This window comes from Anser brachyrhynchus, assembly GCF_964034855.1.
Source record: "Anser brachyrhynchus genome assembly, chromosome: 2".
Lineage (NCBI taxonomy): Eukaryota > Metazoa > Chordata > Aves > Anseriformes > Anatidae > Anser > Anser brachyrhynchus.
The window spans coordinates 50,066,962-50,093,511 of NC_137695.1; the positions used below are offsets into that span (position 1 = coordinate 50,066,962).

Genomic DNA, 26,550 nt, shown 5'->3' on the forward strand with positions numbered 1-26,550 from the left:
ATTAGTTAATTTAATCCCTGATACTTTACAGGCCAGTAATGACCTAGCTGCCCCAGTGGACTGGGTTCGATGGCAAGGTTCGGGGTTAGGGCACTGCAGTGGCAGCCCCCACGAGGAGAATCCAGAAACCGCCCCGTGGCAGATAAGGGACAATTTCATCCGGCCCCAAAGGGGCCCACCGCTGCCCAGAGCCAAGCCATGAGCAACACAGTCCGTGCCTCTGTGAGAGCACATCCACGAAAACAAACAAACAAACAAACAAACAAAAATCTGCTGCTCAACAGCAGCTGGGAGAGCGAGGAGTGAGAAACCTCCCCGCAGACACCAAAGTCAGCTCAGAAGGAGGGGGTGGAGGCGCTCCAGGCACTGGAGCCGAAGCCCCCTGCGGCCTGTGGAGAGGCCCCTGGTGGAGCAGGCTGCCCCCCCGTTCCCCCCCCTTCTCGATACTTGGGAAACTGACCAAACACCACAGCAAATATACCAAAACTTCTAGACTGTTACTTGGATAATGCCTACATCCTCTTTCCCTGCTCATTCAACTTCCCCAACTCATTCAAAAAACAGCTCTGTCAAACATTACGTACCACACCTTTAACACCTTCAATAACCCTTTTTAACACTTCTTGTCATCTTTCTCCAGCCTGTGCTTTCCCATTTTCCTTCTCTCCTCCTATTCAAAGGCTGTCCCTGATCTTTCCTTGCCTGCCATTCCTTCATCTCTCTTCCTCTCCTTTCCATCCTGGCCCTGACTCCCCCTGAAGATTTTCTTCCTCTTTCTCCAACCCTCTGCCTGACTCCCTGCTACACTGTCAAGACCATTAGTTTCACTCTCTGCTTTTCCTTCTCATCTCCCCTCCTGACACACACCTTCAGGGCCTCCCGCAGGAGGGCCCCCCAGTGACTGTTCACTACATCCCCCCACCTTCTGGAGCATTTTCTGGGTGTCTTGCCAGGCTTTAATCACAAAATGAACTTTCAAGGGCCCTTGGGATACAGGGGCCTCAGGATTCATCCTCAAGTCCTTTCTCATTCTGACCCCAAGCCTCTCATATGATTTCTGTGTTGCACGCTAAGAGTATTCCAGCCAGGATCAGCAAGTGGTTATTTCTGCCCTGCCGGTATTACCCCTGGTCCTGGAGGATGAGCTCTTTCCCATTTTTGTATAGCAGCTCTCCTCCTGATCATTCCCATTTCTTTCCCTGTAAACAGCATATTTATATACATAATTCCCCCCCCAACCCCAAGAGTATAAGTTAAGTCCTAGGAACTGGTCTAATAGTTCAGCTAGCCTGTTGGGGTCCTCAGTTAAAGACTTCATCTCCTTAAAACTCCTAACCTCTCTGCTGGTAAGGAGGGGGGGAAGTTCACTTAAGAGGATACACAGTTAGTGCTAGTACTGTTAGTATCAGGGAAGGCAAAATTCTCAGTGCCTCTTCTACCTTGTTCTAATTCTTGCCAGAGCCTAGAGTACGCTCTTCTCTATGGACAGTGTTAATTGCAGTCCCTGTCTCCCTTCCTGGAGCGACTGCTGCTGCCACCGGTGCAATATTAGGATTACAGGGAGCATAAGTTGACTCCTCCTCAAAAAAAAAAAAAGGAATCTTATTGTTTACACATAAATTTAAAGCCTGAATTTTCATCAGGCCCGTATTTTGGCCAAAATACTGCTGTTTCCTTAATTGGTTCTTTTGTCCAGACTAATACACAATATTTAACCATTTTTTTTCTTTTATCATCTCCTCTAATTTTGAGATTGTTTTTCCAATTTCTTATAATTCTTCAGGAAGAACTTTCGGTAGGCACTCCCCCAGGGATATTTCCCTGTCCTCTGGAACTCATATTTCCCATTTTTCCTAGCCCTTGTCAGTGTGCTGCTACAGAAATTTCCCTCCTGCAGGGTACCACACACTAACGTTCCGATTCTGGAAAATGAGGGTGTACTCCCAAGCACTTCCCCGTGCAAGGGGTACCGCACACATATGAGTTTACCAGATTCCCTGGTGTACTGCCAAGCACTTCCCTGTGCAAGGACTACCGCACACCAAATTTCCCTGGTGTATTGCCAAGCACTTCCCCGTGCAAGGGCTTACCATACACCGCATTTCCCGAGACTCTTCCTTTCTCTCCCTTAGCTCACGCTTCGGCCGTCTCCGGCCGCGCCCCTCGCGGAGCTGCGGAACCGCGGATCAGGACTCCACACTCGCTCCGTACAAAAGTACGTCTCAATCACACGGCACACAGAGTCTCACCCGACCCCCAAGGCAATACTTCCTATTTCTTACCTTGGTCTGTGCACAGAGTTACCGGATCAATTCTCAAAGCCGGAGTGCCTGCCTTCTTCCCTTCCCCACTCCTTCACGGATCCTGCCTCTTTCATCAGTCTCGGGCCCTCTGTCAGCTCTCCGCAGAACCGCCGCCGTCGATGCACAGGACCGCTGAAATCAGCGGGGCATGCCTTCCTGCTGCTGCGGCGGTGGGGCTCCCCAGTAGGCGACTGGCTCCCGGACGAGCCCCAAATTGTGAGAAACACTCCGTAGCCAAGAACTTGGGCTCAGGCGAGGAGCTCAGCGAAGCAGGAATTTATTCGCGATCGCAGTGGCGGGCGTCCCACGAGCAGGAGCGCCCCTGCTGGTTCCAAAACCCAGTTTATATACTTTTTGATGACGGGACCCTCCCCCGTTTCCCCACTGAGGGGGTGATCCAGGCTCACAATCTGTCCGATGCTTCCCAGACAATGCATGGCCTTCCGTTGCCGGCCTGTTAAATTTCGAATTTCTTTTGACTTTTTTACTGGTTGAAGCGGTGATGTTTCTTCACTTACCTGACTTGACTCAACACCGTGATTTTCCCTGAATTGTTCTACGGAGTCTGGTTGTCTGCGTTTTACAAGGTCGCCTGCTAAGCGTTCTTATCGCTGCAAGCACACCTCAATACCCCATTCCTTACCTTTAAACAACGTAACTCTGCAAAAACAACATTTTTATTCCCACGAGGGGCAGGGCAGGCCCCGCGGCGCGTGGCGGCGGGGGGCGGGGGGGCCCCGTGACGGCACCGAACGCGGGGGGGGGGGCGGTATGGCCTCGGGCGGCGCGACCGGTAGCGGCGCGACCGGCAGCGGCATGGCCGGCGGTGGCAGGGCCGGTGGCGGCGGGGCGCCGGGCGGCAGCCCAGGAGCCCGATCAGGAGGAGGAGGAGGAGGAGGAGGAGGAGGAGGAGGAGGAGCGGCCGGCGGCAAGGTGAAGAGGCGGCGCCACCGTTTGGGCGCCGCGAAGCCCCCCTGTGCCAGGAGCAAGCGGGTGAGGAGCGGCCCCCCCACAGCGGGCCCTTCCCCCTCAGCCCACCAGTTACCCCCTTACGTACCCCCTTACCTTACCCGCCCCTTTATCCCCTTAGTTACCCCCTACCCACCTCCTTACCCCCTTAGTTACCCCCCCGACCGCTTAGTTACCCCCTTAGTTACCCCCTCAACGGCTTAGTTACCCCCTTAGTTACCCCCTCGACCGCTTAGTTACCCCCTTAGTTACCCCCTCAACCGTTTAGTTACCCCCTTAGTTACCCCCTCAGCCCCTTCCTAACCCCCTCAGTTACCCCCTCAGCCCCTTACCTACCCCCTTACCCCTCTACCCAGCCCATTACCCCCCTCCTCCCCCTCCCCTTCACCCCCAGCCCGCTGCCCTCAGGACCCCCAGTGCCACCCCCAGGGCTTTCCCCGCTCCCTGCACCCCTCCTCAGCCCATCATCAATTCTCTGAACGTTACCTGCCAGGCTTTGCTTCTCGTTTGTGCTGTAGGGTACAGCAGGTTGACGGTGAAAGCGGTCCGTCAATTCGGGCTGTGAAAATCCCCGTGCTGGAGGGGGGACGCGCCGAGATCCCTCCCAGCAGCTCTTTGCTAAGAAATGTCAGGACGCCCAGAGAGATGCTCTGGAGATGCCCTCTGCACATGTTTGTTCAGCCAAAACCTCTCCGCTATTAAATGAGCAACGTAGCTGAGGGGATTGATTATCATATGCAAAACCAAGGGAGCGCTACGCGTGGATAGCTGCTCAATTAGGTTTTTATCACTTGCAGAAATGCCAAGTCCCTTATACCATATATTGACAATCAATCTTGTCCATCTAAAGCTGGCCTGGAAGGGCAATGCAAACATTCCCCACGCTTACAGAGCAACCGTTGAAACCTCTGGCTTGAACAGTGCATTAATGTTGAAAGTGCCATAGCTTGCGTGTGCCGACACTGTGTAGCTAACTGATAAACCTTACACGTGGATTAAAAATAATCAGTGGAGATGGTTTTCTAACTTTTCCATTGTCTGTTATCTCTGCGTGTTTTCCAGTAGGTTTATTTAAAGAGTGTGCCAGAGCAAACACGTGCGTGGGGATATCTGGGGGATTCTGCACAGAGAATGGCTGCTGCACATCCAGCGCAGATCAAATTAACAGTAACTTATCGGGGAAGAATTTTAATGATTTGATAAATAGACAAACTGATAGATGTTACATGTGTGCATTTATTATAGCAGTTGGCTTTGTAACCAGACGAATCGTGCAAATGTTCATAACGTAAAAGGACGAGCTTTGAGCAGATAGCTTGCTTAGAGCATTTGTCAATTAATTCCAGTTTATTTTCAATATCATGTCCACTCTGCAGAAGGTTCTGTGGCTTAATGTTAATTGTCTCTCAGTGATGCAGTTGGGGAGGCACGAAAGCGACCGATGCGATTTTGTGAGGTTATACCTCTGGTTCTGATCCCTACCCCGCTGTTTTTCTCATCCTTCCCCCTACAACTTTAGTCGATAAGTCGATTCTTAGAAATACTTAAATAGATGTGTTTTGTGTGCTTGTGATCATAATTACAGCCCACCAAACCCTCTGTCTCTTACCATTAAGCTCTGAAGGTGCCTGGGCACTGTAGACAGTATAGTTAGCAGCTTCAAAGTTCCTGGGAACTAGTCCTGGATCTAATTTACTTTTTTTTTTCCCCCTACCTGCAGGAGGGATGATTAGCAGGATGCCTAGCTCATGATTGTCAGCTTTCTGGATATTATTAACCGTAATTCCTGGGGATTTCGGTCAGGTGGGAATTCTCCGATCGTACCCGATGTATGCCGCAGAGTCAGTCTTCTACAAAATACAGCAACAGCTTTAGAAGGCTCTTGCAAGAGGAGGTGCTGGTGCTATAGCTATAGCTGTGTTTCTTCCAGGACATCTTCTGGGTTAGCCTGACTGTTGAGAGCAGAACTGTTTTTTGTGCGTATAGTCACTGCAATTCAGCATTACTAAAATTGAAAATATTTAGATTCACTGATTTTAATGGGTAGTATGGTCCTGACTGTCGCAGTAGATAGTTGCTGAACTTCTGGTTTAGTTGGTTTTCACGTGAGGGTGCGAAGAGGAAGAGTCCTGGAACAAGTCTGTAGGTCAGGAGCTGTTCAGGCGTAGAGTTTCCTGATAGCCTTGCAGATTGACGACCTGCTGGTGAATTTTAGAATCATAGAATCATAGAATATCCTGAGTTGGAAGGGACCCTTAAGGATCATCAAGTCCAACTCTTGATACCGCACAGGTCTACCCAAAAGTTCAGACCATGTGACTAAGTGCACAGTCCAATCTCTTCTTAAATTCAGACAGGCTTGGTGCAGTGACCACTTCCCTGGGGAGCCTGTTCCAGTGTGCAACCACCCTCTCTGTGAAGAACCCCCTCCTGATGTCGAGCCTAAATTTCCCCTGCCTCAGCTTAACCCCGTTCCCGCGGGTCCTGTCACTGGTGTTAATGGAGAAAAGGTCTCCTGCCTCTCGACACCCCCTTACGAGGAAGTTGTAGACTGTGATGAGGTCTCCCCTCAGCCTCCTCTTCTCCAGGCTAGAATTTTGGCAGAGGTTTCAAAACTTTGAACCTTGCCAAGGTCACTTGGAAGTGCAGAAAGTGATAGGTAGTTGTAAATCAATCTTAGGTGAATTTTAGGTTTACCAGAAGTGTAGCGATCCTATGCCAGGGATCAACCTCGTCGTCGTCTTCTGAATATTTGCTGTATAATATCTGTCTTCAAGGTCCGTGGAAGGTGGTATCCCAGCATATGCTGTTGACTGTGTTTCTGTAATTAAACAAGTGTTTTTTCTTTCAAGCAGGGAATAATTAGCAGAATGACAGAAACTGTGAGAAATATTGTACCGGCCTGGCTGCAGAAGTATTTCAATAAGCGTGAGGAGGAGTGCGTAGACAGAAATGAATCTGCAAACCAGGAGGAGACTCCGGTAAACTATCATCACGATTATGCAGATGAAGATACCATAATCGATGAGAGATTCACGCCTGAACCAGCAAGAATTAGTAGACGAGGTGTGTGAAAAATCATTTGGAATTCTGGCCATCTGTATTTATTCACAGATTTCTAGTTTTGAATCTGAATTTCAAAAGGAAATTGGAATGAGGGTTTTGACAGAATGAAAAAAAAACAATCAAAAAAGTCGAAACAACTGTTTGTGAAACCGTCTTAGCGTTAAACTGTATACACAGTTACAAAGCATACATCTTATGCTCTTGGAAGGCATCAGTTAACTTTAGGTACTCTATTAGCCAGGTGCTAAATGCTGAAAATAAGTCATTTGCAAGTGTGCTGGGTTGCATTTTCCATCTTTTAAAAGATATGGAATGAAAATCTGTCTAATTGCCTAAGGCAATTAAAAAAATTAATTTGTTTTGCAGTCTTCAAAACAAAATACTAGATGCTAGAATGGCAGAGGAAAATTCCGTCTCGTGTCCCGACTTTGTTTTGTTTTGTTTTTTTTTTGTTCTGGGCTTTGATCAATTTAGTAAAGTTCCTTGTTAACTTGATGGTGAACTGGGGAACTTGTGCACGGATGTGGTTTATGACATTATTATCCTTAAAATATTCAATAACTTTAAGGTCTACGCGGGGGGAGGGGGTGTCTTTGAGAAGGTATTTGGACCGTTGGCAACGAGGTTTGCAACTCCTTTACCTCATGAAAGATTAATTTGTCTTATATCCAGCGCCTCTCACTGTTCCTGTAGTCCTGTTGTATAAATTTGCATCTATTCTTATTTGAGTTTCTCTTAAATTAGCTGTTTTGGGGAAGTCAGCTTTTAATAAGTAAAGAAGTTTTGTCTGAGCGTGCGTAGGTAACCATAGATAATGTGGAAAGTCAGTTGCTTCTGTTGTTGGCAGAATCAAAAAATAAGGAGGAAATATCTTTGCCTCCAATCTCATCTAATTGTAAACAAGGAGATTGATGGCTTTCTGTGTAGCTGTAGCTTGGGAATGAGTTTGGAGAAAAGAATAGAGAAGGTCTTCATGACTGAGGAACACATGTTGGCTTTCCTATGTAACTGCGTGAAAGGAGCTTTCAGTAAGAACAGCTGCACTGCAAGCTTGCTAACTCCAGGAGCTCAGGAGCAGGCGGACACCCTCGAACCTTATGCAGCTTATGTTGCTGTCCGTGGGTGTTACTTACTATGCTTAAGAATAAGATTTTTTTTTTTAATTATTACTACATTTTGAAACCAATGTGTTTCTTCAGTTCTGAGGTATCAGTGTGCTGGAGCCTATATTGGGTGGCCTTCCGCCTGAAGAACTTTCTGTATCTCAAACGGTGCTGTCCTAAAAATCTGCTCATGGTTTGGAGAGCTAATTAATGGTACTGCAGTGGTTATGAAGATTGAACTAACTAGTTTAAGCTTCAGTTCAAGTATCAAGAGGATAGTGGCTCAAAGTCATTTGAATTGCCCAGATTCCTGGGAGAGACAGTAGGCTTTCATCAGGCAAAATACCCATGAATAGTTCCATTCATTTAGCAAGATAGACTTCAAGGCCACCTATTCCAGGCCACTGGCATTGTTTGCAGACCCTTTGCTTCAAGAGGGAAAAATGCTCATCTGGTTACTTGGGTCAACATCCTTGTCCCTTGGGTCAAAATCCCAATAGTTAATGGGTAGGAGATGATGTTTTGCCTCTAACGTGAGCTGATATGGAAGAACTTGGGAAAAAAGTACTGCAAACGTTCATTTTCATGTTGTGTATTCAGATTAATATAACCTTTGTTCCAATATTATGGAAGCTGCAGTGTTATCTGTAATTTACCGTGTAATCTCAAATTTTGTAAAGCTTATTGTAAGCTGTACATGGGAGAAGGAGTATATATGTTTGATTTAGTGAACGGCCAAGTCAGCGTTAGAGCATTTGAGCACGGGGTCAGAATGTGGTGTTGTAAAACCTCATAGTTAACTACTTCTGGACACAACATTAATACTGTGTATCGCAAGCAGTGTTGTTGTTGTAGCCAGACAGTTAGATGCAACCGTATCTGGGTGAGGAAGAAGTTAAATTTGGCTTCTCTCTTTTTGCCTTAGAACTTGGCAATAGCATGGCTGTCGATAGGAAACAGGTTTTGGCTTCTGTGAGCTTGTCTATAGCAAAGCTAATTATCTCCCTGTTCTTGTCTAGAACCATCCACAAGTAGATCAGCACTGAACTTCCCAGTTGTGTTAACAAGGCCCTCTCTTCATCGGAGCCGTCTGAATTATACCATGCTGGATTCTCCTGTCCCACCTTGTCAGCCCTCGACATCTTCTATATTTGGCATTGGCATTCCTAGGCGCTCTTTCATAAAAGAAATAAAAGATTCTACCTCTCAACAAGGCGATGATAACATCTCAACAACCAGTGATTCCTCCTCTAGAGCATCTGATAAAGGTGATTTTTGTGTTCTCTGTTTAATTGACTTTTTTTTTAATGTGAAGTACCTTGCGTTCTTTAATATTCCACATCACCTTAGTAAATAAAATAGGTGAATGTCAACTTTGGATGCGAGAATTAAATTGAATTTTTAGTGTTTTAGAAGAATATAATCCTATCACCGTTTTAATAGAAGCGTGCTTTGGAATACGTTTATGATACCCTGATGTTAGAAAGAGTCAGTGCTGAAATATACACATTGAGCTAGGTTATATGTAAATTTTGAACTGGGACGGTAGGAAATCAGGCTGACTTGCCGTAGCTTGACAAGTAGGCTGATTGTCTAGAAGGAAGAGTGACTCAGAATATCTAACAGACAGCTGGTTAAATGTGAATAAGTGCAGGTGACAAATAGGAACACGAGATGTTTTCCTGTGTTTCAGCAAGAGAAGATAAAGAAACTACTCTGACATAAGCTATAGGCTGTTTTTTGACCTTTCTTGGTAGAAGGCTTCAGCTGTCAATACTTTCATGTCTTTTGCCAAATTCATTGAGGAAAGCACACCGTTTTAAAATAAAAAGAAGCATCGTGTCGATGTAGGTTGGTACCTAGGTGTTCTTGCTGAAAGGGCGAACAGCAGGTTTGCAGCTTTTTCTAGTCCCCCATATAGACAGGGACTGACGTGTGCTCAGCAGGTTTTCCAGAGAACTTTTGCACAGCTGAGAGTAGAGTTGCTGGGCTTTAGCAATATAACCTGAGTGCACTAGAACTTTCTGGTGTGTCTTCGTAAAACATACATGGGCAGAAGATCGTTAACTCTTAGAGCAGCCTTTGGGGAATCTTCCAGGTTTAAAACCTGTGCGATTATGATCTGTGCTGGCCTCCAGCCTTTTACCAACATAGAAAAAAGCTTTGTCCGTACAAATGCACTGATGTTTATGCAGTCCTCTTTTATCTTAGCATGAAGGAAAAAAAAATCTGCATTGGAAGCACAGTATTAACTTGGTAAGATTGCTGAAAACTACTTGCAGCTCTGTGAACAGTTTTCAAGTTTGTAGGTGATACTTGGTTTTCAGTCTGTACGTGAAGTTGATCTATTTAAAGAAGCTGAAGTCATGCTTATTTTTCTGTATTGAAGAACTTGAATTAGTGTGAACTTTATTGTTAAAGTTCTGTACGTACTAGAGGCATTTACATCTAGCATACGTCATTTTGGCAGATGTTGCAGTTTTAAAAAATACTTCATCGTCACTGCTCTGGCCCACAGGAGCTGAAAGAACTCATTCCCTCTCGCAGCATTCTGCAGCTAGCTCTAAGAAACCTGCATTCGGTTTATCTGCTTTTGGAGGACTGTGTCCTGTAAGTACTGCACAGTATTTCTTTTAATCAGTTTGAATGTGTACCTGTTTTTCTATCCACATATCGTACTGTGTTTCCGTAGGTACGTGGAAGCACGTCTGTTTTTAAGCAAAACCAGCTTGGGTTTTCTCCATTTTACCCCGGAAAGACGGCCTATGGTGGTGCAGCTGTAAGATCAAGGCAGCCAAAGACGGAACCTTATCGGGTATGAGAGAAGTAGTGTAGTGGTAAATAGTGATGGAAATAAAAAAAGCAGCACTGCCAAAGGAGCTTTGAGCAGGGAGCTGAATATGTGGTAACAGTTGCTCTTCTGCCCTCTTGGTCTACAAAAATAGACGAGATTGATTTCTGTTTAAATTCTTTTATAACAGTTTTTACCACAGGTAATACTTGTCAGAAAGAACAAGAATGACAGTTTGGGCTAGTTGTTGGTAGTTGGGGTTTCCTCTGTTGTTAGGTCTTTCAAAAAATTCCATTTAAGTGCCATTGTCTGCCTCTGACTACATTACGTTAAAATAACTTGATGCAAAAAAAACAATGACAGCATAACTTTGAAAACTTGTGTTTATGGTAGCAAAAGCTACAGTAGTCAAACCTGGCTAATATTTATCTGTGGATCTTCTTTTCCAAGCATGCCTACATTCATGCTATGGATATGTTGTATAAACCTGCAGTCTTCGAAAATATCTAAAATCAACTTTGCTGATCCTTTGTTCTTCTGGTACACAGAGGCATGCAGGACTAAATGCAGTCTCAAGATAAGCAGTAACATGCTTTCTGTTTTGAAGGATTCATATAGTTCTTGAAGAGAGTTATTTGCCCCCAAGAGTTCTTGGAAATAGCAAATAAAAAGTGCTGACAACTCTGATTAGCTAGAGCTGAATCGAAAAGGAAAGTCAAATCAGGTTTGGTAGGAATGTATTTAAATGAAAGTGACTTTTATCGATAAATCAAAAAGAATTTTAAGAAAATGAAAACATGGGTTTGCTGGCTCTGTTCTGACAGTCCATTTCTGCAACGGAAAAAGGGCAGTACAAGTACCTCACTTACGGGAAACCTTGAAACCTTGTGGTGCAAAGCTGGGAACCCTCTTTGGTCAGCTATTTTTGTTTTTTACAATATTACTGCATTATGGTAAAAAGAGGAACCAAAATACTAGTCTTTTAAAGGAGAGAGTAGCTTGCTTCTTGCTGCTTGCTGTGAATGACAGCAAGGTACTAGAGAGTCCAGCGAAGGGCCACCAAGATGATCAAGGGACTGGGAGCACCTCTCCTCTGAGGAGAGGCAGGGACTGCTGGGCCTGTTTAGCATGGAGGAGAGGAGGTTCAGGGGGGATCTTATTGGTGTATATAAATACCTGAATGGATGGTGCAAAGAGCATAGAGAGCCATTGTGTTTTCAGCGGTGCCCAGTGCCAGGTCAAGAGGCAACAGGCACAAACTGAAACGTGAGGCTCTGTCTGAGCATCAGGAAATGCTTTTGCACTGTGCGGGTGATGGAGCCCTGGCACGAGTTGCCCGGAGAGGCTGTGGAGTCTCCCTCTTTGGAGGTCTTCAAGAGCTGACTTGACATGGTCCTGGGCAACCTGCTCGGGGTGGCCCTGCTTGAGCGGGGGGGGTAGACCAGGCGATCTCTAGAGGTCACTTCCAACCTTAACCATTCTGTGGTTCTGTGAGTCTCACTTGTGTTTTTCTATGCTGCGTGGTCTGCTTCCTGTCTTCACATCGTGTGATAAGCACAGTGTGGTTATTTGAGGGGTTTAACCTGGGAAGAAAAAAAGTCACACCAAAGGAAGTTTTTGACTGATATTTGAAGTTGGGTGGTGCAAATAAACAGTTTACTTTTTCAGTGTAATGTTTAGATCTGTTACAGTTTAAATCAGATCTTTATCTTTTAAGACAAAGATTTGCAGCCAACTTTAATCTTGGGGGAAGGGAGGAAGCAAGAGAGAAGTAAAACTAGTTCCTGGTTATGATTGTATACACTGATTTTAAGATGGTACACTTAGACCATCGTGAAACTCTGAGGTCTGTGTTGTTACTGAAAATGCTTTCTGTACCACAAGCCTTTTCTTGAGTTCTGTTTCCCTGATTACTGCTTCGGAGGCCTTAGCAGACCTAGCATCATCCATCTTGACCTTTTACAAGTACGGAGTTCTTTTATTGCTCGTGCAACAAGCACGTGCAAGATGCACTGAGGCCCAAGGTAAACTTCATTAAACTCCGAATGTATTCTCTTCTTTATGGCTTGAACTCCCAGTGACTGCATGTTTCTCTGTCATCAGAATATATTGATTGTATCATCAGTGTAGCCTTGGGACATAAAATACATGCCTCCTTAGCTGAGAATTGACCATTGTAATACTTAAAATGCTAATTTTTCAGGCACAAAAGAGAGCGAAAGCTAGACAAGAAACTGTGTGGTCCCACGCTACCTTGAGTACCGCAGCACGGTGCAACTTGGAGGCAATGGAGAAGCTGTCAAGCCCTTTGTTGGTAAATAGCACTTCTTTTAATCTGTTTTTGCTTCATGTGTTTATAAAACTTAGTAAATGTGCCATCAAAGGATAAAGATAAAACTATTCTTCCTTACGTTGTGGCCGGTTTAATTTATTGCGCTATTTTTTCAACAGGATGCTAAAAGAATGACATCTCTTTTGCCGCTGTGTTGTATAAGTTGACCATGAACCCCCACATTTTTGTTGCAGGGAACCCTCTGTCTCAGGAAAAAAAAATTGCCCTCTAATATTTATGCTTTGTTTTTTCCCTTAGCCTCCGGACATAGATAAACCGGATATTACTGACTTCCAGTCCAAACGAAGAAAGGTAAGAACCAATAATGTCTTAAGCTGAGGTAGATAACTTTTTCAATGCTTTATCGCTATTAGAAAAATTTTCTCAAACCTCAGTGACAACATAGACATCAAGTTAATATTGGCATGTGTCCACAATAGATGATGGGCTGTGAAGATTACTCAGGTTAAGAATTATGTTATCTTTGTAAGTTGAGAGCAGCAACTCTAGAACACACCAAGTGGTTTTATCTTGTCCCCCAACTTGGGGTGAAGCTGCATATTAAAATTTCTGTTGAGGAAAGTTTTCTCTTGAAGAAATGATCACAAATAGAAAAATGGTGATTGAGTGGTCATATAGACTTTGTACAGACTTCCGTGTTCATTCGGGCACAGAAAACTAGTTTTTCTGCTTTTTATCACCATTCAAAGTAAAGACAAGGAAAATTGTTAATTTCCGACGCTATAAATCTTACGCTCCTAATTCCTATTTGGAGGTAGCACAGAACTGGTGATAATGCTGTGGTAAAGCATGATTTCCTTTCATTTTGTTTAAAAAATGAAAACTAGTCATCTTTTTTTGATGACTTTAGTTAGGGGTATCCTTGGGCTTATTAAATTGCAAAACCCTTAAATGACCACTTGAAGATCAGGTGACTGAAGGAAATAACAAGATGTGCAAACTTTTCATCTTCTGTTCTAATGAGCAAAGGGACAGTGTCTCAAGAAGTTTCTGTGCTAATTCCTTGATTGGATGGATGTATAATTAACTTTACAATCACTTCAGAGTTTACAAACATCTCAGATTTCCTGGACCATCTTTTCACCATCTGCCAAATTACAAGGGCATGGAGAAGTGAAGTATATCATAAATATTATCCAAATAACTAAAACCAAATCTGGTGTGAATTCTCAGTTATATTATAGCAATACACCTGTGATAAGGCATTAAGAAAGATCTGCCAGATTTGCAACAGAGAGCCTGAAATTGTCAGCCACTAAATGAATGTTGCACGCAGCTGTCAGTGGGTGAAAGGAGATAGATTGTCTATTCATAATACTAGAATTCATAATGGTGGCGGGAGAAGGGTAGCCCGGGATGAGAAGCAATTATTTGCTGAGGAGACGATCGTGTGTTTTCCTGCTAAAGTGAACATGCGGTTGACGGAACACTTGTGCACTCAGGCTAAACTTCTGCAGTGGGTAGCAGTGATGTGGTATTTTTCTTATTTCAAGGAACTGTACCAGGCAGAATAGCTCTTGGTGTATTGAATGCCTAACTGGGGGAATTAATATTTTTCTTTTTTACCTTTAAAACCAGCAATGAACCATCGTTCACTCGAAGTAGATTTGTGAGCTTACATAAAACATGTTTTATTCAAGGTTTCAAACTGAATGTAATATTTTTTAGAAAGATGTATTTTTATATACTTTAGAGAGAGTGTGAATTCTATTACTAAGAGCTGGGAGATACTGTGAAATTAAAGCTGCAGCGTAAACGATTTCCTGTTGGTATTGATTTGAACAATAGCATGCTTCCTAAGACTGTATTTTCTGATCTTTAAGACCGCAGGCGGAGCCATTGGTAAATCTTGTAGCCTTTAGGCTTTGTTTTCTGTCTGACAGTTCAGTTAAGTCAGTTTTGCAGAACACGCAGTGGTCTGTGTTAAAAATTAACTCTGGTCTGTGAAAATGCTTTGAAAAGGGAAGTCAAACCCACTACTTGAAGTGCATCTAATGCACATGTAAAGCATTGGATCATATTTTAATGAATGAGATTATTGTAAGATTGACAAGTTGCTTTTTTTTTTTGAATGTGTTCTATTGTTTGTGTAACTTTGAAGGGGGAAAATGTAGGGGATGTGAAGCCCAGAAGCCTGTATAATTAGTTGCTTAACACTTCGAATGTTAAATTAATGAATTAAGCTACTAAAAAAATAAATCACAGTGTGGGCAGAGGAAAAGATAGTAGCATGTTATAGGAACATGGGTTATTTTAATTATGGTAGCATGAATTATTTTGTCTATGAAGCTAACTGCCAAATTTTGAAATGGAGTTCAGTGAGACTTTGGCTACTTATATATAGCTTTATGGATTTCGTTACTGGTTTTCTGGTGATTTCCCTCTACAAGTTGAGCGGTTTTTAGAATTTTCAAATTGTATTCACTGAGTGCCAAGACCGATGGGGGGAGGTTTATAGTTCTGTAATTTGTTTTCATCAATAAATATTGGAATTAATTTGGGTGGACGTAAGGATAAATTGATTGCTGTTTCCCTTTCAAAGCTGGAATCCCAGAATGCATTCCAGCCTCCACCTGTTAAGAGACTTGTGACACCAACGGTAAACCGTCAACCGATGCGTTATACGCGGTATTCTGAACCATCACCGACTTCAACTACTCAGTCCAGCAAAATTTGCCAGAGAGTAGACACAAAGTACCAAGTGAGTACATTTTTGAGTCCTTATGTGCCTGTTTTTTTTTTTTCTCCAGTCTTGGAATGTTTCTCAAACCAATTGTTATCCTATCTTTGCAAAAAGTACTGATAGTATGTTTGAGGCGAGCTTTAAGGCAGTGGGAACCATTGTGAAATAGATTGAGCTTTTATGGATTTAATTCTGTTTTTGGAACACTCAGTGTCTTGTGGTTGTTTTCACGATGTCATGATGTGCTATTGAGTCATCCTGTTCTCAGTGAAAGAATATTAAAAGACAGAAATGTTTTCCTTCTATATTCTCATGTACACAAAGGTGTCACTGATGAAACATGCTCGTGTTCTGTGTAAACTATTCCAGGTGAGCTATGTGCTCCAAGTGAGAGTTCTGACAATGTGCTGAGCTATCGGTTTTGATTGCTTTGGAGTAGATGGAGTCTGATAAATTTTCCATAAAATTAAATGGGCATCTCTTTCTGCGAAAACATCTGTGTTTCCAGTATCGGTCTGAGTGTACAAATGACCACGTGTTAAGTGTATGGGCTTTTTAGGCTGGAAATCAAAGTGGACAGTAATACTGGTTGCTTATTGCTTTTAACTCTTTCAATCTCTGTATTGTTTAGCCAGCACAATCTCCATTTGGTAAAGTTCTAAAACGAATGTAGCAGCAACTGCTTAGTTTTTAGGGCGGGGAGAGTTTTTTTTTTTTTCTTGTTTGTTGATAAATGATAGAAAACAGAAAAGTATGTCCCTTTTACGGGGTTGGTAAACACAAGTTTTGATGAAAACTCTCCCCCACACACACACAATTTTTGTCATTTTGTTTAAATTAATTACTTTCTTTGTTAGAGGATTTGACAAATTTGATTTAGTGTTCTATCAGTTTGTCCTCAATGCTGAGTGAAGCAGTGATGCTTACTTTAGCCCCAAAATTTAACTGAACTGTACCCACAATGCTGAATTAGGGAACAACGTTAAGTAGGTGAGGTGTATTCAGTGCTATAAAATTAAAAATAAATAAATAAAATAAAAAAGCCCAAAAACCACATTAAGTGGTTGTTGGTACTTTGTGTATTCTGTACATATTCAGCTAAGTCTTGAACTAAACTTAACTTGCAGGGGATGAGAGAGAAGACTTTGCCTGCAGAACAGCGAGCAGAACCATCTGAAAGGTATGACATCTATTAATTTAAAACTTACTTGAAGGAAGAAAGAAATCTCCTTTTTCAGTACGGTCTGCACCTGAAAGGTGGTGACAGTTCTCAGTAAAAGGAATGGGAAATCCAATGAAAATTTTGTATTTTGAGGGAGCTGCAAAGTCTGGATTGTGTTTGAAGATCAATATAACTTTGAGAAAATTGTTGTTTTTATGAAAGGAAGGAAGATGAGCAAGAATAAAAGTACTGATACAGCACTTTTTATCCCAAGTTTATCTTCTGAGTAGGATATGAAGATGGGAAACGAGGCACGTTATAATGCTGTATCCACAGAAAGGATCTTTGCTATTGGAGGCCTAATTTTTTCCTTCTACAGGAAATATGGCTCATTTTGTAGTTTAACTAAATCTGTAGCGTTACAAATTTTGCTTTGACAGATATTTCATGGTTTATAACTCAGTTTACTTATAACAAAATAATTTGTCCCTCTTAATGTTCCCTAGGGGAAAAGCTATTAGTTTTAGCTACTTAATTGCTTGCAGTTTGAAAGCTCTGTCCTAATGGGATGATTCTTTCTGAAGTATTCTTTAGAAGGTGAAGTAGGGGAAGTGAGTTACGGTTCAGGAGGATGTTTATTGATGTGTTTTTTTCTTTATTTTTTAAGCAAAAACATGGAGGAAGATTTATGATTTATTAATCTTTTTTTTAATACTCCTTTCATGATGAAGTTAATTGTCTGCTTTGAGTTCACATGAAGACCATGTGTTCTTTAGAATCATTTGAGGCCAAATGCTAACTCATCTCTAAAATAAAAAAAATCCAGCAGAATTAATTGAATTTCTTCTTGAGGAGACTGCTTTGTGTTATACTGCTTTCTTGGTTTAGGTCAAATGAGTTATCCTCCAGATAATATTGATGGCTTTTCCTTCTGGGCAAATGGTGTTTTGGGTAATAATGCTTGAGTTAAGAGACTTTGCACTGGGTTTTTAGGGGGTTGCTCTTTTCAAAGAACAGTAGCAGGGAATTTTGTTGACTCTATGCTCATCTGCCAAGCAATTCTTGTGTGACCATGGGCATTCTTTGGCTTGCAGAAAGAACTCAACACTTTGTTTTGGCATCTAAAAGTTGGACTTCACAACAACCACCTTTTTAGGGGTGGAAGCGACTGGCTTTAAGGTTCTGGTACAGGTGCAATCAGGTGCTGGGTTTTAATTATGCTTTTTTCAAACTGTTCTAAATTGTTTCTGTTAGAACTCCTTTCTACTTCTCCATTTAGGAAGGAGATACAGAAAACTCATACTGCTTTTGATTTCGTTCACAAAGTTTATTGCAGTGCCCTACCTTTTGTTTGTAGAGTAGGTAGTGGTGGTAGTGTTTTTTGTGATGCTGGTCTCTGTTGGGTGCCATGTTCTGGAGCAGGAGCACCACACTGATCTGCTGGCAAGAGTCCCTTTGGACAGTTGAGTTGGAATACTCAGTAAATCTCTGGCCCACCAATGCTATATATCTGTGTGTGTGTGTGTGTGTGTGTGTGTGTATATATATATTTTAAACCTGAGTCCAATTGTAGATTAGACTTGCTTGAAGGCTGACAACTGTCTTTGCCCCCTTGAAGCTCACTGGTGTTAACAGAAAGAGGAATATGGGCTGTTATGGGCAAGCGATAGTTGTCTGAATGAAGATCTATTTTGATGTAAGACTTTTTTCAGAATTCTAATGGATTGACAGTTTGGATTAGAGAAAAGTCTGAGCATATGCCTTAGGGATCTGTCTTCCTCTATGCAGTCACAGTGCTAAGCAGGCTGTTGTCAAGTATTTGACAAGTTTAGACCAGTTCTCCTCCTCAGTATTGTGGGAGTTTGACCTGGTGTCTTCCAGGTTGATATGTTCATGTACTAGAGCTTTAGAAAAAGTTTAATTCCTATATGCAGCATGTCTTCTGTCCTGGTTATTGATACGTACGCAATTAGTAGCAATCCCTTTTTTGATCTCAACACTAGGTTTAGACAAAAAATTGCGACACCTTAAGGAACCTGTCCTGCATCTCATACAAGCACAGAAGTTGTAGTGTCTCAATGCTAGCAGTACAGTTGGTAGTAAAATCTTTAGTAGGGTGAAATAGAGGCCTCACACTTTTCAGAGAAAAAAAGAGATGAGAGAGAGTATCTTATTCCCACGTACTTGCAACTATGCTGCAGAGTGTACTGCTGTTACTCTAGTGCTACAAAGGTCCAAAAATCACTGAACAGTTATTAGCCAGTTTTGTATTCCTTTAATTTGTTGAAAGACTGCAGTAGAGAATTGAAGTTTTTATTGAGGATCACTGTGTGGAAAAATTCTGATTGTTAAATGTCATTTGTATGACTTAAGAACCACGTTTTAGAGTACAGAATTCAGTATTAATTCCAGAAGTGGTAAGGGGAAGGACATTAGCTAGTAATCCCGAACAAAAGCAGTGTATAGAGCTATACTGATTTTAATCACAGTATTCTTACAGTTGATCTGTTACTGAACAGATATGTTTTGGGGAGATATGGTGGCCAGGGAGGCGTGTGTGTTTGTGTGCTTCCTCTTCTAGTTAAAGTTCTGGGGTTTGGTTTAGTCAGGAAAATTTGATGAGGCACCTTGTGTAAAAGGAAATGTTAACCAGCATTTTTCAACACGGTGTAGTCCCTTAAAAGTGTCATAGATGAAAAGAGGCCATAAACGCTGGGGGAAAAAGTTAGTGGGAAACTGAGAGCAGGATCACATTCAGTAGTGAGAGAGCAGCAGCCTAGGGAAAGCTGATGAATGACTGTAACAGATAGTTCTATTTTAAGTGTAAAACAACACTCAGTACTTTATAATGGTGGTCTTACCAGAGGGTTCTTCTCCATGGCTCCTAAAAGCACGTCTTGAAGGCATTCGAGTGCAGTGAACTTAAGCTGTAAGAGCTGGGCTGGTAAGCTTGGCCTGATTTGAAGCTGTAGGCACAGGGCTATAATTTCTGAACAGGCTACAAAAGAAACTGTACCACTGTGCTTTTCAGTGCTCCATTTAGCAAAGCCATCAAATTGTTGCAGGCAATTGATGTTGTTCTTCTAAGAGCACCTGAAAGATATTTTTGTTTGAAGAGTTCAGAGGTACCGGTTAATACTGGTTCAGATAATTACAGCCAGCTCTTGGTGTTTGTGACCAATAAAGTTTGTGGCTCCAAAAGGAGTGGGTTAGTGCTAACTGATTAACTGCTGTATATGCAGAAATATGGAATCTGATTACTTACGCAGAGAGCACTTAAAATGTATTGTTTTGCTGGCTCTCAGTGAGTTGCATCTTAATGCTACCAAGGAATAAGCTTTTTGCTTCTGGCCCAAGTTTTTTAATTTGATGAAAGCCTTTTCTGTGCACGTGCACATGCCAGAGAGGTTGCTTAAGTAATAGAAGCTATAGTAGCTGCTATCTTCTGTTTTTTGTAGAAGACAGAAATTGAATTCGTTAGCTTTGTAACTGTTATGCATACTAGAATTGGTTTTCACCCTTTTGAAAATAGTAGAGGGTATGCCTATGTCAGATTTGGTGAGCAAGGTGATCAGATGAGGGCACTGCAAGACTGCCAGAACGCACCAGGTCTGGGGGGAAAAGGAATCCGGCTGAGCATAGGAATTTCTAAAAGGTAACCAAGGAGTTGTGCATTGATACAGTTATTCTAAATAATCAGATTCTTGTAGCTCTGCCTTTGGAAAGTCTGTGGCCCTTGCTGTAGTGGCTGTACACAGGATGCAGTCTACAAAACCCAAAATGCAGAAGTCCTATGTTTTGACTCCCTGGATTCATCAACCTGCTTCAGGATGGCTGGGGGAATCCAACTGTTAAGTCTAGCCAGACGGCGCAACTTGGGCTTAGCTGCCATTGTAACCAGCCTTGTTTCTCAACAGTAGCAAAGCTGAATGCATTGGTAAATATTTTCAGGTTTGGGCCTGCATAAGGTAGAAGGGACAACAAGTGGTTTTATATGCTAGGGAGTTCTTGTTCTTAGAGCTTTCCCTCTAGTTTGAGAGAAGCACATAACTAGTTTTATAGTGGGTTGACAGGAAAGAAGTGGGGGGGAAAAATGGGAACGCAGGGAGAAAGCCAAAGGCGTTATTACTAGAACAGGTTTAGAATGCTATTCTTTGCTTTTCATGAGCTTAGGGCAATGGGGAGTTTAAAGCTTAGCACTTCCTGAGAGGGTTTCTTACTCTACCGGCTCAGTTCTATCACTTATTTAAGGCAATTCAGGTCTCTGAACAGTTAAAGAATTGATACCAAATTTGATGAACTTTGATCCAGGATACTGACAAAACAGGACTTCATATAAACAATTTCAGTATGTTCATGAGGTCAGCTTGTGTGTTCTGTTAAATAGTAAAAAATGACACTTCTGTTTCTGTTTACCTAGCATAATTCTGCAAATGTTGCCTCCTTCTGCTTTAGAATGGAAATGCTCTTCTCCAAGAGAGCACTGTCCAAACTTCTTTGCCAAAGTTTTTTGATTAAATTAATATTGTTTTATTTTGAAAACAAGAATAAGCCACAAACATGTTTTCTTGCTTCGGCTATCCAGAAGAACGTCAACAGTATTTTCAGATTTTCCTTCCCTACACAACTGTATGTAGGAAGAGTGCAGTTGGAAGCAGAAGACCTAAGATGATGTATCTTCTGTTTGTTTACTACAGTAACAAGACAATGGATTACCTCTTTATTAGAACTTGTGTAGCTTTGCAGTATTGAAACAAATGTAGGTATTAAAATACACATCAGTAATACGTTTCTGAATGGCTGAGTACCGTGCTCTCTTAGCATTGAAATACCCAGCCATTGGATTAGTTTTTCCCTCATGTTTGCTCAGTTTGGAAGCTATTTCAGAATGCCTTCAGCTTGTATTCTTCCCCAAAAGCATAGAACTCACTTCTCTGCATCCCCAATTCAAGTCAGAGAAACTGGGCACTGCAGACACAGGAGGTCTGCCTGTACAGAATCAGTGAAGACAAGTCTAAACAGCGGATTTTTTTGAATATGCAGCTGGGTTATCTGAATGTTCTTTATGCAGTGTACCTCAGTTTTAGTACAGATAGCACTTGTCTTGGTTCTTGTCATTAGTCTGAAGCTGCCCCTGAGAAAATCTTGAAAGGGAAAGTAGTGAAAGCTAATCAGCTGGCCCTTTCTTCTTAAGAACCAGTGTATTTTGTAATTCTCCCACTAATAATAAGGCGTCATACTGGAGAATCGCGATTGTGTTGTTAAGCAAGACTGACTTCACCTGAGCGGTATAGTTGGCAGCTGTTGAATGTTTAATGGACTTTAAACAAACAAAAAAACTGAGCAGGTGGAGGTAGACATGGCAAACTGACAGGCAGCGTCAGATGCTTCTTTGAAATGGATAATCTGACTCCATTCACTTCTTTCTGGAAATAAGATCTAGTAATTAACCAAACAAAAGATAGAAGGGTTAAGACTGCATCTTTAAAGCAGCTGTGCTTGATAAATGTCTCTGGTCTTAAATCAATCTTTAGCAAAGCACAGAGACTTAGCAGCAGCTTGCTTATGCCAACGCTAAAAAAACTTGATGTATACAGGTAACCATGTCAAGGCTCTGGAGTTAGTCCATGAGAACAATTCCTTCTGGTATTGGCAAAGGTGAGGATGCTTGCTTCTATAGAAATGAGGTTTTGAGCTGTGACTTAAGCTGTCACTTAGGTGACTGTTTAGAAAAGCTTCCTTTTAAGCTTTGAAGTATGTAAGCTGACAAATTGTTTAAGTTCAGAACTGGGTTTACAGTTTATTGTTCTCTGACTGTATGCAACTTCTCATGTTTCAGACTGAAAGCAGAATTGCAGCGGTACCAGTCATACAACTATAATGATTATTACCAAGATTACCAGAACTACCACTCGCAGCGGAGTTACGATGCTTACGCTGACTACAACTACAGCTCCTATGCTCCCTGTGACAGCATGCAAGCTGTTGGAGACTGCTCTTTAGGAGATTCTTTAATGGCTCCAGCTGTTTTTGAGGTAAAGATAGTGCACGCTTGCTGTAAAGAAAATATTTCACAGATAATATGTTGTACAGATTTGTGTGAATCAGCAAAAAGAATCCGAAGTTGAAAACATGCTTTCTGCTTAGTGTGAAGTTAAAAGAGCAGATTCCATTCAGAGGTGTTTGTATTTAAGTGCTTAAATAGTAAATCCATAGAATTAGTGATTTATACACCATTATTTGTTCACGCATACCAAAGAATGGTTTTGACAGCATAATTGCATACGCTTCTTCTGTTCCTGTTCTTCTGATTTGCTTTGCTTAAAGCAAATTAAACAGTTGTTGTAAGTGGTCTTATCGTGGTCAATGTATTAGTTGTGACCTCCGGAGGTCCCTTCCAACCTGTACTGTAATATTGGCTTTCTTCTAAAAATAAGTAGATAAAATGCCATCTATCCTTGTAGTTGTAGGAAGAAGGAATGGATTGAGACTGCAGCACTTTGAATCTGTGATGCTTTCTGAAATGAGTTATGATTAAACTTAGCCTTTTCTGTCTTTCAGGAATCTTCAGTTATGACTGCAATCGGTGATGACCTAATTCCTGACGGTAATAAGGGTTCTATCATTGTCACTTGAGTTTAGCCATCCTTGTGCCTTTTAACAATACAAGCCAACCTCTACTGGATGAAGAACATCTTGAAAATTCAGCTGAGGTCAAACCTCTGTGGGGCTGATCTGCAATCAGTTGGGGTTTTAAAGCTGATACAGCATACACTGACCGCATCAAGTAAAACGGGACACTGTCAATGCTTCGCAGCACGTTTCTTGTACCTGTGCCTTCATTCCCATTTGAAAATGGTCTAATACAGAATTTTGTTCTTTGCATTGGTTCCGCTAAGCAGATTTTATATTAGAAACTCAGTAATATGCAAAAGCTTTGTTCTCCACCCTGAGGTAAAAGCTTATGTTGCAGATTCCAAAAGGAGGATTCAGCTTGCACTTACAAATACGGTACAAAACATATTTGTGTCCTGTGTGGAAGGTTTGCAAAGTTCCTCACGTGGAGGCATTTTGTGTTAGTGTTTAGAAACTATCCTATGTAACGTGTATTGCCGTAGAAGTGAATTAAATGACTCTTGGGAGGGTTTCATGGCTGATTATCCTTAAACGTTATCTTTACTATCTTAAACATTGTCTTTGTCTTTATCTTGAAAGACAATTCTAGTCTCGGCCTTCTAATATACAAATTCTCAAAAGTTGGAGTTGTGAGGCTCAAAATTTTAGAGGACTAAATAGCTCACTAAAATTAGTAGATCTAATAGCTTATTACACTTAGCTTAAAATACAGTTTATTAGCCATTTCACATGAAGTTTTTTTGTGCGCATGCCTCAGATTTGATACTTGGACTTACCAGGCTTTTATTTTCAGATCCACAGCTCTACTTGGATGTTGATGAAATGAACAGACAACTCACGGAGACAAGCGAAGAACTCTACGATTCACTCATGAATTGTCACTGGCAACCTCTGGATACGGTCACTTCTGAAATCCCCTCTGCTATTTAAGTGTCTTCTAGAGCATGACCGTTAGGACCAAAGTGCTAAAACTACATTTCTTCTACATTATTCTAGCTCATAAGTTTTAAAGCACAATGATAGGTTGGGTTTTTTTTGCTATGCTTTTGACAGTTTCTGTAATCTTTTTGTTCATCACTCCCTTCTTGGAGCACCATGAAGTCATGTAAATATTCGAGAAATGTAAAGAGGTAAATGGGGTCTAAAGATAGACTTGCCTGTGTAAATAAAAAATTTGTTTCTGCAAACCTGCCAGCAAGGGATTTTACTTGTACCTGTGTGCAGCACGTTCTCTTCCAGCTTATGGAATTTAACAAGGTAGTAAGGGTATTTCATCTGTCTTTATTTTTATATGGGCATTAGGACACAAGCAAAATCTAGCTTTCCCTTGTTTTCCTGGTTTCTTAGGTAAGCGACAAGCCAAGCCTTTCATGTGCTTGCTTAGACTGGAAGTATGTATGGGAGACACTCACAGGCCTTGCTATGGAGACACCTGTGCCCACTTTTTCCTGCAGGCTGCTGGCTCTAACTGTACTACTGATACATGCTAGGTCAGCTAAAATTGGCTTATAAATAGGGTATGTTAAGCATATGGAAGTGTAGACTTCAACTGCCATAGCTACAAACATCCCGTGGAATGAGGATGATGTCTGCTGGCACTCTCTGCATCAGCATTCAGTTTTCCCTTGCCCTTCTTACTGTTAGACTTCTCAGCTGACGCTTTACAGCGAAGAAATTGCTACAACATAATCCGTGTTCTTAAACCTAAAAAAAAAAATCTTGGAGAAAACAACTTGCTGGTTTTCCCTCCTTGCTGGCAAGGAGAAAAATAGTCCACCAGGAACAACAAAAAAATCCTACTAACAGCTCCTTAAGTTATACCCTCTGCTACCCTCTCTGATTGCTCTGGTCTTCCTTCATTCGTGGTAATGAAGTTTTTAAAGCTCTGGTAGAAGGATGACAGCACTCAAGTCAAAGGAGATGAGAGCAATGAGGAAAGCTTTGCTTTAAGCTAGAGCAGTCTTGCGAGTTGCTGCCCTTATGCTGTTCTTATCTTGAAGGGTACAGAGTCTTTTCCAGTCATAGGGACTCCATAACCCTATGAGTATGGAGAAATAGTTGCTAATTAACAGTGTGTATAATAAGTAAGTGAGGCTGGAAACAAAAGAATATTCCTCCAAGAAAAAAAAGGAAGCAGAAATTACTGTACTTAATAGCTGGGGAAGCTGTTAAAGCTAGTTGACACAGTTCTGGTACTGCCGTGTGTGTTTTGGGGGCAACATAAACCATAATTGCTGTGATGGCAGGTAAGAATCCAATTCTTTTTTATGGCTTAGTGTAGTCAGTGAAAGCAGTGGTCCTAAGCTGCATGCTGTTCTTAAATGTAATGCAAATTCTCTTTTGTGACTCCTCAGTACTTCCAGGTTACTTGTAGCTGATCACCAGCAACTGCTTCTGTTAGCTATTAGCTGTTGGGTCTTTGCGAGGAATACTTTCAGTCCTGAATTGAAATGATGACATCCTGAAACAGAAGAGGCTCTTGGGGTATTGTAGGAAGCACATTCTTCCTGGTTCTAGTGCAGGTGTACACGTAGGAGGAGACAGAAGGCAAAGAACCTCACATAGGTGGAGGGGGTGAGGTGGCATCACAGTTAGAGCTGTTGCAGTTAACTCTTCCCAAAGCATGAAAGCAACGTGGCTGGGAACAGGGATTTGTTGGGTTGCTTCTTTGTGTGAGCCAGGGAGTCTTTTGAGGGGCAGATTAATAAGAATATGACACAAGGTAGAGGTGGAATAGATGAAGCAAAGAATCTGGGTGGGAAAAGGGTTGCTTGTACGTGTCTATGGAATTGTTTCAGGGGACTGAGCTGGGGCAAATTCAAGATAATAGATGCAGCCTCCTTGAATTTGGATGGCAGTGCTGAAGCTTCAAAACCTTACAAGGTTTGATGCCACTTCAATTGTAGTGCATAGCTGTGGTACTTGAGCTCAGAAGCGCAAACTGCACAGGATTTTTTTATCTATTTTCTTCAACGTGAGCAGCAAAACATCTTCCAGGAATGTGCCTGGGTGCTACGCTGCTTTGACACGGCTTGCTTTGCCTCACCAAACACAGTAGTTAGGTTGCATCGAGTACTTTGTGGAAACATTCATTGTGTTGTCACCCAGAAATGGGATGCTACAGATACGTGTTGGCCCGGCAGTATCAGTGCTGTTTTTTGGCCTTTGAGAGGTTGGTCCATAACAGGTGACCTGTGTAACGAGAGGCCCACGTAGATTGGTGACTTCATTAAGTCTGATACTGTGGTGGTGTGTGACCCAAGGCCCTGAACGTCAGAAAATCAGGCTGTGGCCACCTATTTTATGCAGACTTTGCCTATTAACAAAGTCTCTACACTGTACGTTAGAGACGTGCGCCTCCTTTTCCGGACTAGATAGTGAAAATACCAGTTTTGTAGTTCAGTGAATGAGATTGGTTGGGCTGTTTGTTCTCCAGAGCTGAAAAATGTTGGGAGTGTATTCTCTTGGAGTCCACAGAAATGAA

The 26,550-nt window shown here is 42.0% G+C and overlaps 1 protein-coding gene across 4 annotated transcripts in view; it reads left to right on the forward strand.

Moving 5' to 3' along the window:
• LOC308189794 (tRNA selenocysteine 1-associated protein 1-like) overlaps positions 1-26,550 on the forward strand; it is a 216,967-nt gene that overhangs the window by 6,120 nt on the left and 184,297 nt on the right. Inside the window, exons 3-6 of one of the 4 annotated variants that reach the window (XM_080580266.1) lie at positions 19,963-20,085; positions 22,270-22,465; positions 22,992-23,037; positions 23,860-24,297. The exons of 1 other annotated variant lie outside the window; for it this stretch is intronic. In XM_080580266.1, coding sequence (XP_080436392.1) covers positions 20,006-20,085; positions 22,270-22,465; positions 22,992-23,037; positions 23,860-23,996 — 459 coding nt within the window. In that variant the 5' untranslated portion in view covers positions 19,963-20,005 and the 3' untranslated portion in view covers positions 23,997-24,297. Of the gene's footprint in view, positions 1-16,395; positions 16,940-19,962; positions 20,086-22,269; positions 22,712-22,991; positions 23,038-23,859; positions 24,298-26,550 lie in introns of those variants that run through there. 2 more of the 4 variants (XR_013946610.1, XR_013946611.1) reach the window with 2 other exon arrangements.